Source organism: Chrysochloris asiatica, unplaced genomic scaffold, assembly GCF_000296735.1.
Source record: "Chrysochloris asiatica unplaced genomic scaffold, ChrAsi1.0 scaffold00077, whole genome shotgun sequence".
In the NCBI taxonomy this organism is placed as follows: domain Eukaryota; kingdom Metazoa; phylum Chordata; class Mammalia; order Afrosoricida; family Chrysochloridae; genus Chrysochloris; species Chrysochloris asiatica.
In genome coordinates this window covers 2,654,279-2,671,607 of record NW_006408595.1, presented here as the reverse complement: position 1 = coordinate 2,671,607, position 17,329 = coordinate 2,654,279, and the positions used below count along the sequence as shown (strand labels likewise).

General features: G+C 38.3%; 1 protein-coding gene across 1 annotated transcript in view; it reads right to left on the bottom strand.

Annotated features, from left to right (window-relative positions):
- The window catches only part of LOC102838465 (chromosome unknown open reading frame, human C12orf40), a 146,217-nt gene that overhangs the window by 21,756 nt on the left and 107,132 nt on the right, over positions 1-17,329 (bottom strand). Inside the window, exon 14 of the mRNA XM_006865344.1 lies at positions 9,575-9,657. Coding sequence (XP_006865406.1) covers positions 9,575-9,657 — 83 coding nt within the window. The remainder of the gene's footprint in view (positions 1-9,574; positions 9,658-17,329) is intronic.

Sequence of the window (17,329 nt, the reverse complement as noted above, 5' to 3'; positions counted from 1 at the left end):
ATAATACAAAAAAGAGAAAGAAAGAAAGGAAGGAAGAGAGAAAGAAAGAAGGAAAGAAAAAGGCACATTGCACTGTTTGGCCTCCACTTGGCAAAAAAAAAAAAAAAAAGAACTGATGTTGTATTCTGTCAAGTTCCTTTTCTGTATCACTCTATATGAGTGTGTGGTTCTTTTCCTTTTGCTCGTTTATGTGGTGAATCATGCTGATTATTTTTCTAATATTGAACCATCCTTGCATCCCTGGAATGAATCCCATTTGGTCACGATGTATTTTTCATTTTTTGATATGTTGTTAAATTCTACTGGTTAGAATTTTGTTGATAATTTTTATATCTATGTTCATGAGAGATATTGATTAGCCTATAGTTTTGTTTTTTAGTGGTATCTTTGCCTGGTTTTGGTATGAAGGTTATGCTTGTTTCATAAGATGTATTCAGGAGTTTTCCATCCTTTTCTGTTTTGAATAGTTTAAGCAGAATTGTTGCCAGCTCTTCTCTGAACAGTTGGTAGAATTTACCAGTAAAGCCTCCTATGCCTGGACTTTGTGTTTGATTTGCCAATGGTTTTTCAATTTTATTAATCAAAGAATCAACTTCTTATCATGTTAATTCTATTGTTTTTTTTTCTGATTGCTAATTATTTTTGCTCTAAACTTTATTATTTCTTCTCTTCTGGAGACTGTAAGATGACTTTGCGGGCATTTTGTCAATTTTTGGATATGTGTTAATGGATTGATTTTGGTTCTTTCTTCCTTTTGGATGTGTGCATTTATTGCTAAAAATTGTCCTTTACGCACTGCTTTTGCTGTGTCCAAAAAGTGTTGGTGTGTTGTATTTTTGTTTTCATTTGAATCAAGGAATTTTTTTATTTGGTTTTTTATTTGTTCAACTACCCAGTAGCTTTTCAGGAGGGTATTACTCAATTTTAATGTATTTGACTTTGTTTCTTTGATCTTCCTGTTGCTAATTTCTAACTTTGTAGTATTGTGTTCTGAAATGATACTTTGTAGAATTTCTGTTTTAAAATTTATTGACGCGTGCTTTGTGCTTTCCTGAATTCTTTCTTGTTTTCCTCTACCTTTCTGTCGATCCTTTTTGTTGTTGTTTTCAAGTGCTGTTGAGTCAGTTTTGACTCATAACACTGTATAGCATTTCAGAGTTGTGCTGGTTGAGTTTGAACTGCCGCCCTTGTTGATCAAACCGACCTTGCATTCCAGTGTTTATCCTACAGTTTTTGTTAAGTGCCGTTGAGTCAATTCCAACCCATAGTGACTCTGTATAGGGTTTCCGAGGAGCAGCTTGTGAGCTTGACCTGCCAACCTTGCAATTCAAATGGCTTTGCAGTCTGATGCATTAACCCACAGTACCACACCTATATACCATTCTCTTGCATTCTTTTTCAGGTAGCTCTAATGCCTTTTTTTCCTCAAGAATGTTTTCTAGCTCTGCATCTTGGTCATTTGTTTGAGCCACTCTGTCTTGCTGCTTTGTGTAAACAGAAATTGTGTCTGTTGCTTTTGAGAATGTGTGATGTTGTATGTATATTAAGCTGACGATTGTATGGTGTTTGTATTCTTAGTCACTTACCCACTGCCTCCTGGTGGGTGTGATAAGGAGGTGGAGCTTATTCATCATTCTCTGTTCGCTGTACGAGCAGTTCAGTTTTGGATGGATTTGGATGATGTTGGCTGTTATCACTGATCCAGTGTATAGCAGCTGGTATAGACTCTTGTCCAGTGGGTAGGGCTGTAGAAGGCATGGTTGTGGCTAGGCTGTAAGGTTGCAGTTGCTGTCTTGTGTGAGGTGTAGTAAGAAGAGAAAACACACACACACACGAGAAATGGTAAACAAATACACAGCAAATAACAGCAGAAAAATAAGAAAATACTAAAGAAAAAAAGAGGGAAAATATAGGCAACAGCTAGCTAAAGAATACAAAAACCAAAGAGAGAAAAGAGGGTGAGGGGGAACAAAATAAAAAGAGAAAAAGACCTAAACACAATTAGGGAGTGGAATGAGTAAAAGGAAAGAAACTAGAGGAAAAAAACAAAGAGAGATAATTTTGAAATAGTAAAAGTAAGAGGGATTTTTAAAAAAGAAGGAAAGACAATGTTTAGAAAAAATCAGCAAAAATAAAAGGGGAAAAAACTGAAAGCGGAGACAGAAAGGAAAGAAATCAAGGTGAGGGAGAAAAAAACCCAGGGTAGGTACCATATCCAGAGAGGAGAAAATTCTGGGTCTTCCGCTAGTCATGGACCTCATGGCATGGGTGAGTAAGTCATGAGATGGTAATACTCAACCCTAGATGGAATTCTTGTAGGGCAAAGTACTGCCTGTTCTGGGCACCCAATCCGTAAGTAGTTTTTACAGATCCCAAAGCAGTTAGGGTGTAAGAGTATTTCAGTCTCAGAGGGTAGTTCAGTGTGAGAGGTCCCTCTAGTCCAGGACTGACCAGAACCAGCTCTTCAGGCATGAAATAAGCCAAAACTGATTCTAGATGCAGAGATTGGTGCAGCTAGCTCCCAAATATACTTTGTGACTTCGACAGCCTAAAGAGCAGGATCTTCCCTGGGAGTGTAATGGATGGGGCTGGTCACACCTCTAGTCACCAGGATAATTAATGTTGGGTACAAATTTTAAAAAAAGAAACGAAATCTCACCCCTTTCTGTCCACCAAAATAAGCAGTGTCTCTGCGCCACCTACTGCCCTCTTGCCTTCAAAGTCGCCTGTGAAAGTTTAAGATGACTACATGATGGCTGACCTGGCACCAGCAGAGATAAGCAGTTTCTTTTCTGAGTTGTTGTTTTTTTTGTTTTTCTCCTCCCCATGCATCTGCTCAGCTGTCTCTCCTAGTGAGAGCTAGTCTAGGGCTGGCCAGTGCTAACTCTGCAGATTTGCAGTAGGACCAGTGTCAAAAGGGTCAATGCAGGCAGCTCCCCACTCCTATAATGAGGCCACGAATGCAGTGCTCACCTCCTTGAGGCTCCAACCACACTGGGAAAGCAGGTTGAGAGGGAGCTTCCCTGGGGCTGTACTTGGACTGGGGTCAGCCCCACCTCTGGCTTCCAGGGAAGTGTGGAGAATAAGAAAAATACCACATCTTTGTCTTTCTGAGCCACAGGTATATTTCGGCAGCACCGAAAAGTTTTGTCTCTGAAGCGACTCACAAAAGCTCAAGATGGCTGCATCCGTATAGTTGTTAGTTCATATCACCAATCTCTTCTGTTTTTCTGTGTTTGTTCAGCTCTCTCCTAGTAAGCATTTAACCCATTTTTCTATTCCTTCATCTGAAGCTCAGGGTTCCAGGACTATTAGATTCCAATTTGCTACCTTGAATTTTTAAACCTCATGAAAATGTATCTTTTTATGAAAATATTATATAAAAATACTGACTGTTCAAGTTAATGCAAATAACAAAAAGCTAAAATGGGACATAGGACATAAGTAATTGGCAGTGAAATACAAAAGTAAGACTAAGAAATGGCACTGATGCTGGCTGGGTACAAACTGGAGAAAGCAAACTCAATATACTTATTTATTCAAGAGCTAAGTATTCATTGAACACTTACAATGTAAGTGAAACAGACTCAGTTATTGTCTTTTTGAGCACACATTCTAATAGGGGTAAATAACATTAAACAAATAATTATACACATGTGGTTAAGTCCTATCAAGTTGGTTCCAACTTACAACAACCCTGTATTGGGTGGGTTTCCAAGGAGCAGCTTGTGGATTTGAACCATCAACCTTGTTGTTAGCAATCTAGCACTACACCAGGACTCCAATATTATTCATACATATATGTAAATTGAGAAGAATATCATAAAGAAATAGCATGAGGCTCTTTGATATCATAACACCAAACCCAAACAAATCCATCTGAGGCAACTCTACTAAGGACAGAATAGAATTGCCTCATGGCTATATCTTTCTCCTATAGAGCAGGCTGGCTTCTGGGTTCAGACCACTGACTTTTGCTTAGCAGACATTGCTTTAACCACTTTGTCATCAGGACTCCTTTGATAGCATAACAAAGGTGTCTAATTTATACTAAGGAGGCCTAAAGGGACTTTATGAAGAAGTAGCATATTTAAACTGAGTAAGGTATAGTAAAAAGTATTCCAGGAAGAGGAAACAGAAGATATAAAAGCACTGAATAGCCAAAATAGACTTACATTTCAAGGAAAGTGAAACATCAGTGTGGAGCATGATGAGAAAGGGAGAATGATACTAGAAGATTATTCAGGGCCTGTAGGTCATCGTAAGAAGTTTATATTCTAATGTAACATAGGTAGGTATCCACTGCATAGCTAAACCTGAGAATAACATGATTCAATTTATGTTTTAAAAGATCATAATGACTGCTAACTAGAGAACAAAATGAGACAAGAGTAAAGACATTTCTTAGGAAACAAGGACAATAGTTCAAGAACAAGATGGTATTATTCAGATTTGAGTACTGATACCAGAGATAGAGAGAAATGGAAAAAAACTGCCATTTATTTTGGAGACAGAATTGATTTGATAATTTAGTGGAGAATTGAAAGTGGCTGGAGGAGATAAATAAAACACAAACAAATGGCAGAGTTGGCCAAAGTTTCTGGCATGAGCAATTGGGTGAATAGTAAAGTACCCACTAATATCGGAAATATCAGAAAAACTTGGAAAGAACATCAGGGGATTCTGTTTGAGATAAGAAAAGAGAAAGATTTTTATGAAATATTCAAAAGGATATTTCCAACAGGAAACTGAATATTTTAATAAGGATTGAGACTACTCATAAACTAGGTAACTATTATCATCAATATATTATATAAAGTAATCAGAATATATAACATTATATTGTGTGTAGAATATAGATTAACAGAAGAAGATGATCCTGTAACAGACATTAATATTCCAACATATATATGGCTGGAAGAATTCCAAAATATATATGGCAGAAGAATTCCAACATAAGAATAAGGAGAAGTGGGCAAGTGTATGAAATAACAATTAGAGAAGTATAAAGGAAACCAAGAATGTGTTATTAAACAAGCTCAGAAAAGAAAATATTTTCAAAGAAAAGAAAATGATCCTAATATTATTTAAGGAACACTGGTTCTAGCACTAAGCTGCTAACCAAAAGGCTGGCAGTTTGAACCCAACAGCCTCTTTGTAGATGAAAAATGGGGCAGTATGCTTTTGTAAAGATACAGCCTCGGAAACCCTATCTCAAAATTCATTGTCATCGTTTCTGACTCATAGCGACCCTGTATAGGGTTTTAGAGACTGTAAATCATGATGGGAGCAGAAAGTCTCATCTTTCCCCTGCAGAGCAGCTAGCAGATTTGAACTGCTGACCATGTAGTTAGCAGTCTAGTGCTCATCCAATAGTGCCACCTGAGCTCCTGTAGACACCCTATATCACAGTTCTATTCTATCCTATAGGGTCACCATGTCAGAATTGACTTCACTGTAGTAGGTTTGGTTTGGTTGGGGTTTTTAGCAACTAAGACTTGGCAGCAACATAAAGACTGAAATGTACCCAGTAATCTGGCAACATACAGGTTATTGGTATCGACACAAAAAACAGTTTTGATGATAAGTTAAAAGTAAATGGAAGCCAGCAACTAGAAACAGACCAACAGAGGGAACTTATAGTCACCAAAAGAAAAGAAATAACAAAGATCAGAGCAGAAATAAATGAGATAAAAAACAGAAAAGCTTTAGAAAGATTCAACAGAACAAGAAGCTGGATCTTTGAAAGGATTAATAAAATTGACAAACCAATGGCAAACCTAACAAAATAAAAGAGAAGACACAAACAACATGCATTATAAACTACATGGGTGAAGTCACAACAGAACCAAAGGAAATCAAAGGATAACAACAGAATACTATGAAGAGTTGTACTCCAACAAATTTGAAAATTTAGAAGAGAAAGATACATTTTTAGAAAAACATGACCTACCTAAACTTACACAGAGTGAAGTAAAACACTTGAACAGATTTACAACATTAGAAGAAATTGATCAGGTTATCAAAAAACTCCCAACCAAAAGAAGTTCAGGCCCAGATGACTTCACTGGTGAGTTCTACCAGATATTCAGGGAAGAGTTTTCACCAATTCTACTCAAATTATTCTAGAATATAGACGAGGATGGAAAACCTCCTAATACATTTTATGAAGCAAGCATAACCCTCATAGCAAAACCAGGGAAGGACATAACTAAGAAAGAAAATTATAGACCAATAACCCTCATAAACATAGATGCAAAAATTCTCAAGAGAATCCAGCAGCACATTAAAAAAATAATACATCATGACCAAGTGGGATTCATATCAGGTATGTAAGGATGGTTCAACATTAGAAAAACAATCAGTGTTATCCACCATATAAATAAGAAAAAAAAAAAAAAAACATGATCATATCGATTGGTGCAGAAAAGGCATTTGACAAAATCCAACATCCATTCCTGATAAAAACACTCAACAAAAAAGTAGGAATTGAAGGAAAATTCCTCAACATAATCAAGAGGATATATACAAACCCAACAGCTTACAATACTCTCAACGGAGAGAAACCGAAAGCCTTCCCCCTGCGAACAGGAACCAGACAAGGTTGCCCTTTGTCACCACTACTATTAAATATTGTGCTAGAAGTCTTAGCAAAAGCTATACGGCAAGACAGGGAAATCAAATGGGCACAGGACATGAATAGACACTTCACCACGAGGAGATCCGGGCAGCCAACATATTAAGAAATGTTCACGATCACTAGCCATTAGAGAGAGAGAGTTGCAAATCAAAACAACAATGAGATATCATCTCACACCAGCAATAATAGCAAAGATCAAAAAAGTAGAGGACAGTACATGTTGGCAAGGATGTGGAGAGACTGGGACCCTCCTTCATTGCTGCTGAGATTGCAAAATGGTCCAACCACTCTGGAAAACAATATGGCACTTCCTCAAAAGGTTTGAAATTCAGATACATTATGATCCAGCAATTCCTTTACTTGGTATTTATCCACAAAAAATACCAGCCATAACATGAGTAGATATATGCACAGCAATGATCATAGCAGCACTATTTACAATAGCAAAAAGATGGAGATAGCCCATCAATGGAAGAATGAGAAACAAACTATGGTAGATACACACAATGGAATATTATGCTGCTCTGAAGAATAACAAGGAAGCAGCAAGCCACTGCATAACATGGATAAACCTTGAGGACATTATGCTGAGTGAAATCAGTCAGTCACAAAAGGAGAAACATAGCATAGGAAAATTATTATAAAAAGATTAAGAAAAAACACCTACACTAAAAGTTGTTGTTGTTGTAAAGTGTCGTGGAGTCGGTTCTGACTCATAGTGACTCTGTACAGTGTTTCCGAAGCTGTAAATCTTTACGGGAGCAGAAAGCCTCATCTTTCTCCCACAGAACAGCTGGTAGTTTCGAATTGCTGACCTTGCAGGTTCACAGCCCGATTCGTAACCACTATGCTACCAGAGCTTAGGGAACATTTTTAACTTTTTTTTTTCAATTTTTGTGTTGGTTACTGGGGTGTATGGGATGGGGTGTGGGGAAGGAGGGGAATGTAGAGCACAGGGTAGAGAATAGGCACAGGATTTGGAGCACAGGGTATGTAATAGACATAGGATAGTTTGGGTGCGGTGGGGGGGGGCACACACTAGAAGGGGAAGGGGAAAGGAAAACCAAGGCAGATGGGAAAATAACTAGGCAGGTTTACATGCGCTCAACAGGACAAAGCTAAATAGTAATGTAAGCACAACCGTGGAACAAGAGGGCTCGTGGATACAAAGAAGGCATGGTTTGAATGGGTAAAAGTAGGGTGGGGGAATAACGTTAAGATGCTTGACTGTCTTTTCAATCTTGGTTTCCCTTGCCTACTATTGTAAAATAGACACTTGAAGGGGAGAGAGAAGAATAGCCAGAAACATCACCAAAGAAAGCTTGAAAGTTCGTCTTCAACCTATAACTGATTGGAATACCTAAAACGGGGCTAGAACTTGCCCAGTGAAGGAGGCTCCCTGCAGAGCCTTTGCATTGCACAAGAACATAGGTAGAGTCCTGATACCCATCCAGAATCTTCTGAGGTGGGACATTTCCATTTGAAAAGACAAGCAGACCAGTCTGGAGCAGCTAGAAGAACAGAAAATACTTCTTGAGAGAGAGACCAGCAGGAAAAATAAAAAATAATAACAGCAGTCCAACTGACTACTACAAGAACAAGCAAGTTGTTCCCCAGGGAGCCATCAAGACAAGTGGTCAGGTCCTCTAAAGGCAAACCCCGTTCCAATACTGAAACTCAAATGGAATACACTAGAAAGCATATGGCCCTGCTGCTGACCCGTTGGTCACCAATAAGGGGAAGTGGGGGAAAAATATCAATAAAGTTGTTAACTAAATCTGACCACATTCAATAGACTCCTGTTAACCTGGATTGAGACCTGGTTAACCAGCAGTATGACGAGACCTGGGGACTCGTGAGCCCAGGGGTAGGGACATGGCCCCAGAGGACTAGAATGGAGTATGAAGTATTCAGCTGATATGAAGTGAGGGGAGATGCACAAGAACACCCACACTTGCAGATAGTACCCATTTTACCTGGCATCAGTGGCTGGATTATCAGAACATGACTAGAAGAAAGAAGAGGCAAAAAAAAAGAGAAAGAGTAATCCACTACAAGTGAACAAACTTGACCTATGTTTGTGGACGAAGTATGACAAAAGAACAGACAAATCTCTACAGTGAGGATCATTCCCACCCCCTTGGTACACAGGGTCGACAGGGATGGGGAACTTAGACATTGGCTACCAAATATGGGGGGACTACAAAGGTAAGAAGTGACTGGCTTTCAAGCTTTCAATAGGGAACCTAGCTCCAGAGGATACAGGGAAAGGTAGAACCTCCACTGAATTGGTTCCAACCTGTCTGGATGGGGTTGATAAAAGGTGAGGGGGAAAGGACTCCTTTGGTTCACTAGGGAATGATTGCTATCAGGTCTGACAGTGAATGTTAGAAAGGTAAATGTAAATGTTTGGTAACAAACGGAGGGGAGTGGCTGATTTTGCAGTCCAGGAGTGGAGATCCCTGGACCATCAAAGGAGAAAAGTGAACTGTGAGACCCTCTCCAGGGAGTAAGTGACACTAGGGATGGAGGTAGAGAGGAGGACGTGGACAGAAGAAGCGGCTGGCTGGACACTCTGGTGGCCAGGGGTCAGAATTGTGGGGTGTACCCTTTGGTTGTCTGATGATGCATGTAGGGGATTGTGATCATTGCAATGAAACAAAATATGACAGGATGAATGTAAAGATAATGTTCACCTATGTAAACTAACACATAATTCACAATAAAAACTTTAAAAAAAAAGTAAGTGGAAGATTGGATGAAGACAGAAGAGGAAAAAGCATTCCATTGCAACAGCTGATTTATCAGAAATATAGCATTCCTCTTTAATACAGAGTCACTCCAATTATATAAAATACAATGGTAAACAATGTGAAATACAAATAATTCTAAGTTAGTATAGCATAATTAGGAAGCAAAAGTAGCACAACTTACCATGTCTGAACTAGAACTGAAACTGCTTTCTGTTTGTCTTGGAGAGTAATTAGTAGACTGACTACTCTGTGAAGAATCAAAATCTGAAAATAAAGATTGATTCATGAAGAATCATACTAATACTATATGAAATATACATAAGTATAAGATCTCCACTAATAAAATAAATTTAGCTAACATACCACACAACACTGTAAAATGTTAGACACTAGATAGTTTGAGTTTCTAACAAGATATATGGTATGATTCTACATTTAAAATACTGGTTTCTACAAGTAAAATAAAGATATGTAGCATAAGCAATGAGTTCTAAGTGGTGCAAATGGTTAATATCCTCCTGATAGCTAAAAGGCTGAAGGTTTGAATCTACCCAGAAGTGACTAAGAAGGTCTGGTGAGCTGTTTCTGAAAAATCAGCCAGTGAAAAGAATAAAAGGCACAGCTCTATTGCGACATACATGGGGTCAGCATCATGAGTTAGAACTGACTCAAGAACAACTGGCAAACTGATTATCACCAGCCATATGGTATCAAAGAAACAAAAACAGAGAAATATGGATGGATTTTTTCCCAATATATGAACCTTTTTTTTTTTTTCGGTGAATACTCAAAGTGACAACCTGTAGAAATAAAAAATAAACCAAGGTTATTAAGTTCTAACTTGCTAATCTAGTAAATTAAGCTTCGTTTTACAATGAAAACGAAGAGAAAAATCTATTGAAAGCATCTAATATATATTCATTATCTGCTTCATGTGTTATCTTAGGGTTCTAAGCAAACATTTTTTAAAAGGCCTGGAAAGTAGGGTATGACTTCCTACACTATATACAAGCGCGAGCGTTAACCACACCTTCTTTGTTTATGAAAACAGATTCACTATTGTCCAGCAAATTACTGACTATGTCCCTTCTAGTCATAGTCTTTGTAATTCCCACCAAACATCCCTTTTCCTGATGGGTCTGAGTAAATGAAGGCGGGGAAAGATGCTGCCAGGATTATATGATTCAGCTGTAAGTTATGGCAGATTTATATGATTCCGTTGTTAATAGGGTTAATTGATTGTAAAACTCTAATTCCCTCATTAGAATTTTACAATCAATTAACCCTATTAACAACTGAATCATATATAATGAGGGAATTTGGAGTCCAGGTGTGGCGCTCTAGGATCAGTGCTGGGCCATACATAAGGTCAGTTTAAACCAGAAGATCAGTGGTTCAAATTTACCAGCCGCTCCTCGGAAACCCTATACAGGGTCGCTATGGATCATAACTGACTCAATGGCACACCACCGCCACCATCACCAATGAAGGACTTGGTCACTTTTGCCATCCTGCTGGGTTTAAAATGAGCCTTCTCAGAAGCAGGAAAGGAGATCTCACTAACATCAAGGAAAAAGAGCCAAGAGTACAATGTGTCCTTTGGACTTCAAATCCCTGCACAATGAACCTTCTCAATCCAGAACAGAAAGCTGTGACTCCAAAGAAGTGGCAGAGGAGCAGGAGCAGCAGAAAAAAGAACCAAAGCACTAGCTTCCGGCCCATGGAACAATTAAATGTAAGTGCTTTTAGGACGAAGGCTCCCTTATGGAGTGGGGTTTGTTGACCCATGGAACTAGAGCTGAGAGTCATGGGATGAGGCTTATAGCAGAGTGGAAATCTCTTTGGGCATTTATCAGTAATGGTAAGAGCTTTGTAACATTGCTGGCACAAGGCAAACCTTTATTAAAAGGCCATGGCTGAGGAGCCAAAGACCAGAGACAGAGACTGCAGGCGTGGCTTAGAAGAACTGTGCCATGAGCATTTCTAAATCCTGTCTTGTAATCTGTTGTTTTCCCTAATAAACCCCCGTAACTGTGAGCATGGTGTGTGAGTTATGTGTGACAACTGCAATGAATTATTGAACCCAACTAAGTAGAGAGTGCTGTGGGAAGGAGGGTGATTTTCCTTCTCCCTCCTGTATTCACAAGAGGTCAGAGGTCCCTCCCACACTCGTTTCTTACAGTAACAACAACAACAATAATAAAAGTAATGGAATATGGAGCATAAACACACATCAAGACACATGCTCTCCTGTAAGCAATAAAACACGATCAAGTACAAATACTATCTAATCTATTCATGCTCAGGTCAGGGCTAATTCTCTCAGTAACAGAATCTAAATGTAAATCAGCTGAGAGGCTGGGAGACCTTATCTGAACTCAGATACCCTTAAACATTCTAGAAGGAAATATATACCTCCACAAAGCAGGTTCTCCAAAGCAGCTAAAAGAAGTACAGAAAACTGAAAGCCTGGATTTGACTAGCGTAGTGGTTACGAAACGGGCTGCAAACCGCAAGGTCAGCAATTTGAAACTACCAGCTGTTCCACGGGAGAAAGATGAGGCTTTCTGCTCCCATAAAGATTTAAAGCCTTGGAAACCCTGTACAGGGTCGCTATGAGTCGGAACTGACTCTATGACATATAACCACCAACTAGTAACATAGTCTAAGGTCATTTCCCACTAATAAATTCTGTACAAAACAAAACACACCCTACTGTTGTCCAGTTGATTCTGACTCATAACAATCCTATAAGACAGAGTAAAATTGCCCTCTGGGGTTTCCAAGGCTGCAAATCTCTACAGTAGCAGACTGCTTCAACTTTCTCCCATGGTGAGCAGCCTTTTGGTGAGCAGTCAAGCCCTTTAACCTCTGTGCTACTATGGTCCTAAAAAGATCTATAGGTACAAAAAATCCTAAGTCATTAATGGGGAAAAAAATTAACTGGATGAATGTCTTATCTTTAACAGTACAGAAAAAGTAATGCTGATGAAAACATAAATTCAGTAGCGGAGAAAAATGTAAATATAATACAGTCACAAAAAAAGTACAACAGAAGTCATAAATGGTTCAAAACTAGTACCTTAGTAGAGCACTAAGGAAAAGGGAATTGGGAGGCAGATTTATAGAGCTGCTTCTTCGTTGTGTCTTTCCTCAGATGCAGTCTAATTGACTCCTGTGTATTCCATCTGGTGAGGTTCATGTGTATAATCATTTATGTTGTTGAAAAGGGTATTTGCAATGAATAAATCATTGGTCTTGCAAAATTCAATCATAGGATCACCAGTAGTTTTGTCTATCACCAAGACCATATTTTTCAACAACTTCTTCCGCTTTGTTTCCACTTTTGCATTCCAATCACCAGTAACTATGGATTGACTTTGGTTGCATATTCAATAAATTTCAGACTGAAGTTAGTAGAATTCTTCAATTACAGCATCACTGACTTTACAGGTTGGTGCATAAATTTGAAAAACAGTGATATTAACTGGTCTTCCTTGTAGGCATATGGGTATTGTCCTATCACAGATAGCATTATACTTCAAGAGAGATCTTGAAATGCTCTTTTGGATGAAAATGTGAGTCCATTCCTCTTCAATCTGTCATTCCGGGCATATGATTGTCCACTTCAAAGATAGCTAGTATCAGTCAATTTCAGATTACCAATGCTTAGGACACTGATCTTTTTGCATTCCATTTCTTTTTTTGATGATTTCTAATTTTACTAGGTTCATATGTCGTATATTCCATGTTCTGATTATTAATGGATATGTGTAGTTGTTTCTCATTTTTGAGTTGTTTATCATAAACACATAAAGATGCAAAAAGTTTTACTTCATCCACATCATTAAGACCAACTCACATTTGAAGAGACAGCTCTTTCAACCTGAAGGACTCATCTTCACTGGCACTATATCAGACAATGTTTTGCTGTTATTAATTAAGGTATTCAGTGGCTATTCAGTCAGTAGCCTCTCCTTATTCCTAATGTCTAAGTCTGGAACCTCCACTGAAACCTGTCTACTAAGGGTGGCCCTGTTGGTATTTAAAATACCGTGGCATAGCTTCCAGCATCACAACAACACACAAGCCACCACAGTATGACAACTGACAGACAAGTGGTAGATGATTGGTTTAGAAACGTACAAATGGAGGTTTTGTTTATCACCTCTGACCAATGAGTAATTACTTGCTGCTGTGCACACTGTTTTAAGAAAGATTCCCAGGTTTCATCTTCCATGTACTAATAGTGATTAAGAGCATGGTAAGAAAGAAGTACTATTAGTATGCCACTGGTTTAGATGAATACTAGTTTTAAAAAGTTTACATCATGAGTTCTTCTAAGATAAATAAAAATATCTTTAAACCTCCTCCTAAAAACTATAGATTTTTTTTTTTTTTTAAATCAAAGGACAGGGCTACTGTGTGGTCTATCATACTGAGAAAGAAAATAACCAATTTCAATTTATATTAAAGTAAGTTTAACGCCTGAGATCAGCCAACTCAGCTTAGGGACTCATACCAGTACACAGTTTAGGAGGACTACATGAAGAAAAGAAGAGGGCAGTGAGTCTTACTGGTGATGGAATATATTTAATGTAAGTGAAGGTATTCAGGACACCATGCTCCCCCAGAGAAGCGGGATCTGAATGAGAAAACACTGGCCAGAAAACTGAGGTCTGCTGAATCAGTGCAATTAGAGCAATCAGTGCAGTCTAGAAAGGGACTTGGTGGAATGCCTCTTCAAAAGTGAGAGGCACAACAACAACATAAAATTACTAACCATGGGGCTGGGGGGAGAACATAAAAAGAGAAAAAAGTACTCTGGCAAAGAAAAACAAACTAAAGATAAATAAATGAAACAAAAACCAGCATCAAGCAAAAGGAAACTGTAAAACAGTCACAAAACATAAATAAAATTAAGTCAACAAACAATGCATATATACAAGGACACCATCAACAAATGATATATTTGAATGATGGTGTTGGCAAAGAATATTAAACCATGATCTGACAGAAGAACAAATAAATGTCTTGGAAGCAATGCAGAATGCTCCTTAGAAGCAAAGATGGCAAGATTCCATAACCCATACTTTCAACATGTTACCAGGATGGACCAGTCCCTGAAGAAGCACATCATTCTTAGAGAAGAGGAAGACCCTCAATGAGAAATACTAACATGGTGGCTACAGAAAGGACTCAAGTGTATCAACCATTATGAGGGTGGCACAGAATTGGGCCCATCCTTGTTTGTTGTACTGTGGTGGCTTACACATTACTGTGATTCTGGAAGCTACATCACTGGTATTTTAAATACCAGTAGGGTCACCCATGGTAGACAGGTTTCAATTGAGTTTTCAGACTATGACAAATTAAGAAGGAGAGGCAGATTAGTTTTGAATATTTAACCATTGAAAACTTTATGAATAGCAGTGGAACACTGTCAGATAGTATCAGATATTGAATATTGAAACATTATAAATAAAACCAAAATAATGTCAGATATTTTGGGTGCTGAAAGATAAGCCCCCCTCAGGATAGAAAGCACTCAAAATATGACTGGGGAAGAGCTGCCTCCTTAAAGTAGAGTTGAACATTATGACAGAAGTGGAGTAAAGCTTTCGGGACCCTCATCTGCTGATGGGCATAATTCTAAATGAAGAGAAACAGATATAAACATAAATAAATAATCAGAATACAGAATGTATTAAGTATGAATGTAGGAAAATTGGAAGCTGTCAAAGAATGAAATGGAATGCATGAAGTTCAATATCCTATCCATAAATAAGCTAAAATAGACTGATATTGGCCATTTTGAATCTGACAATCAGATGGTTTACTATGCTGGGAATTACTAATGGAAGATAAATAATGTCACATTCATCATCAATAAGAATATTTCAAGATCTAGCTTGAAGTACAATGATGTCTGTGATAGGATAATATCCAAATGCCTACAAGGAAGACACATTAATACCACTGTTATTCAAATTTACACACCAACCAATAAAGCTAGTAATGATGAAATTCAAGAATTTTACCAACATCTTCAGTCTGAAATGGATAAAACACATAATCATGATGTGTTGATAATTACTTGTGATTTGAGTCCAAAAGTTGGAAATGAAGAGAAAGGATCAGTTGTAGGAAAACATGGCCTTACTTACAGAAACAATGCTGAAGATTGCATGATAGAATCTGGTAAGACCAGTGACTGATTCATTGCAAATATATTTTTTAAAAGACGGCTAAACACAGACCTTATAAGATGGAATATACAGAAATCAAACTTACTATATTTGGGAAGATGCAGTGGAAAAGCTCCATATACCTTCAGCCAAAACAAGGCCAAGGGCAGACTGTGGAACAGTTGCTGATATGCAAGTTCAGATTGAAGCTGAAGAAAATGAAAACAAGTTTATGAGAGCTAAAATATGACCTTGAACATATCCCTCCTGAATTTAAAGCTCATCTCAAGAACAGATTTGATAAATTAGACACTAATGACCAAAGACCAGAAGAGTTATGGATGACATCAAGATCATCATACAGGAAGAAAGCAAAAGGTCATTAAGAAGACAAGAAAGAAGGAAAAGACCAAACTGGAAGTCAGAAGAGACTCTGAAACTTGTTCTATAGTGTAAAGATGCTAAAGCAAATGGAGGAAATAAAAGAGCTGAGCAGAAATTTTCAAAGAGCAGCTCGAGAAGACATAGTCAAGTATTATAATGAAATGTGCAAAGACCTAGAGTCAGAAAATGAAAAGGGAAGAACAAGTTCTTTCAACGTACATCTCTGTAAAAAACACAATTTGCTAAAGAGAGTAACTGGATACAATTTGATGAACTTGACCTACACCTATGGATGCAGTAGCCCAAAAGAGGGAACAAATCTTTACTGCTGGATCATTCCCATCCCTTCCATACACAGAGTAGACAGGGATTGGCAACTTGGACATTGGCTACCCAAAATGGGGGAGCTACAAAGGCAAGAAGTGACTGGCTTACAAGCTTTCAAGTGGAAGCCTAGATCCAGAGGGCATGGAGGAAGGTAGAATCTCCACTGAGTAGTATCCAATCTGTCTGGGTGGGACTGATGAAAAGAGATGGGGATAGCAGTCATGTGGTACAATAGTGAATAATTACTATCAGGGGTGACTGTGAAGGATGGAAATGTAAAGGTAGACATTTTGAAGCAAAAGGAGGGGAGTGGTTGACTTTGCAATCCAGGAGCGGAGGCCCCTGGGACCATCAAGGGAGAAGAGTGGAGTGTGAGGCCCTATCCAGAGAAAGAGTAATCCCAGAGATGGAGGCAGAGAAAATGACGTGGAGAGATGAAGCAGCTGGAACACTAGACCCAGAGAGGGAGAGGGGCTGTGTGCTGACGACCAAGAGGCAGGCTTGAAGGGTGTAGTACCCTTTGGTTGGTTGATGAGGCATGGAGGGGATTGTAACCATGACAATGTAACAATATACGATAGGATGAATGTAAAACTAATGTTCTCTCATGTAAACTATCACATAATTCACAACAGTTAAAAAAAAAAAAGAAAAAACAGAGGGAATGAAAGCAAATACTGTTGAATGATGATGCACAGAGGAAATAGTAATCATTGCAATGTAACAATGGTGTAAAGCCAATGTTCTCCCACGTAAACTATCATTCAGTTCACAATAAAAAAAAATTCTTTAAAACCAAAAATGTTTTCTCAGAGGACCTTCAATTGGCCTTAACAGATCATTTTTAACTCAGCTTCCTGTAGAAAGAACTGAGGAAAAATTTCAAGCCTTGACTTGCAATATTGAAGGTTTCTGTGGGCAAAATAGTGAATGATTCAAAAAGCATCAAAAGAAGATGGAAGCTGTTCATGGATAGGAAGACTTAACATTGTGAAAATGCCAATACTGCCCAAAGCAGTTTACACATATAATGCAAT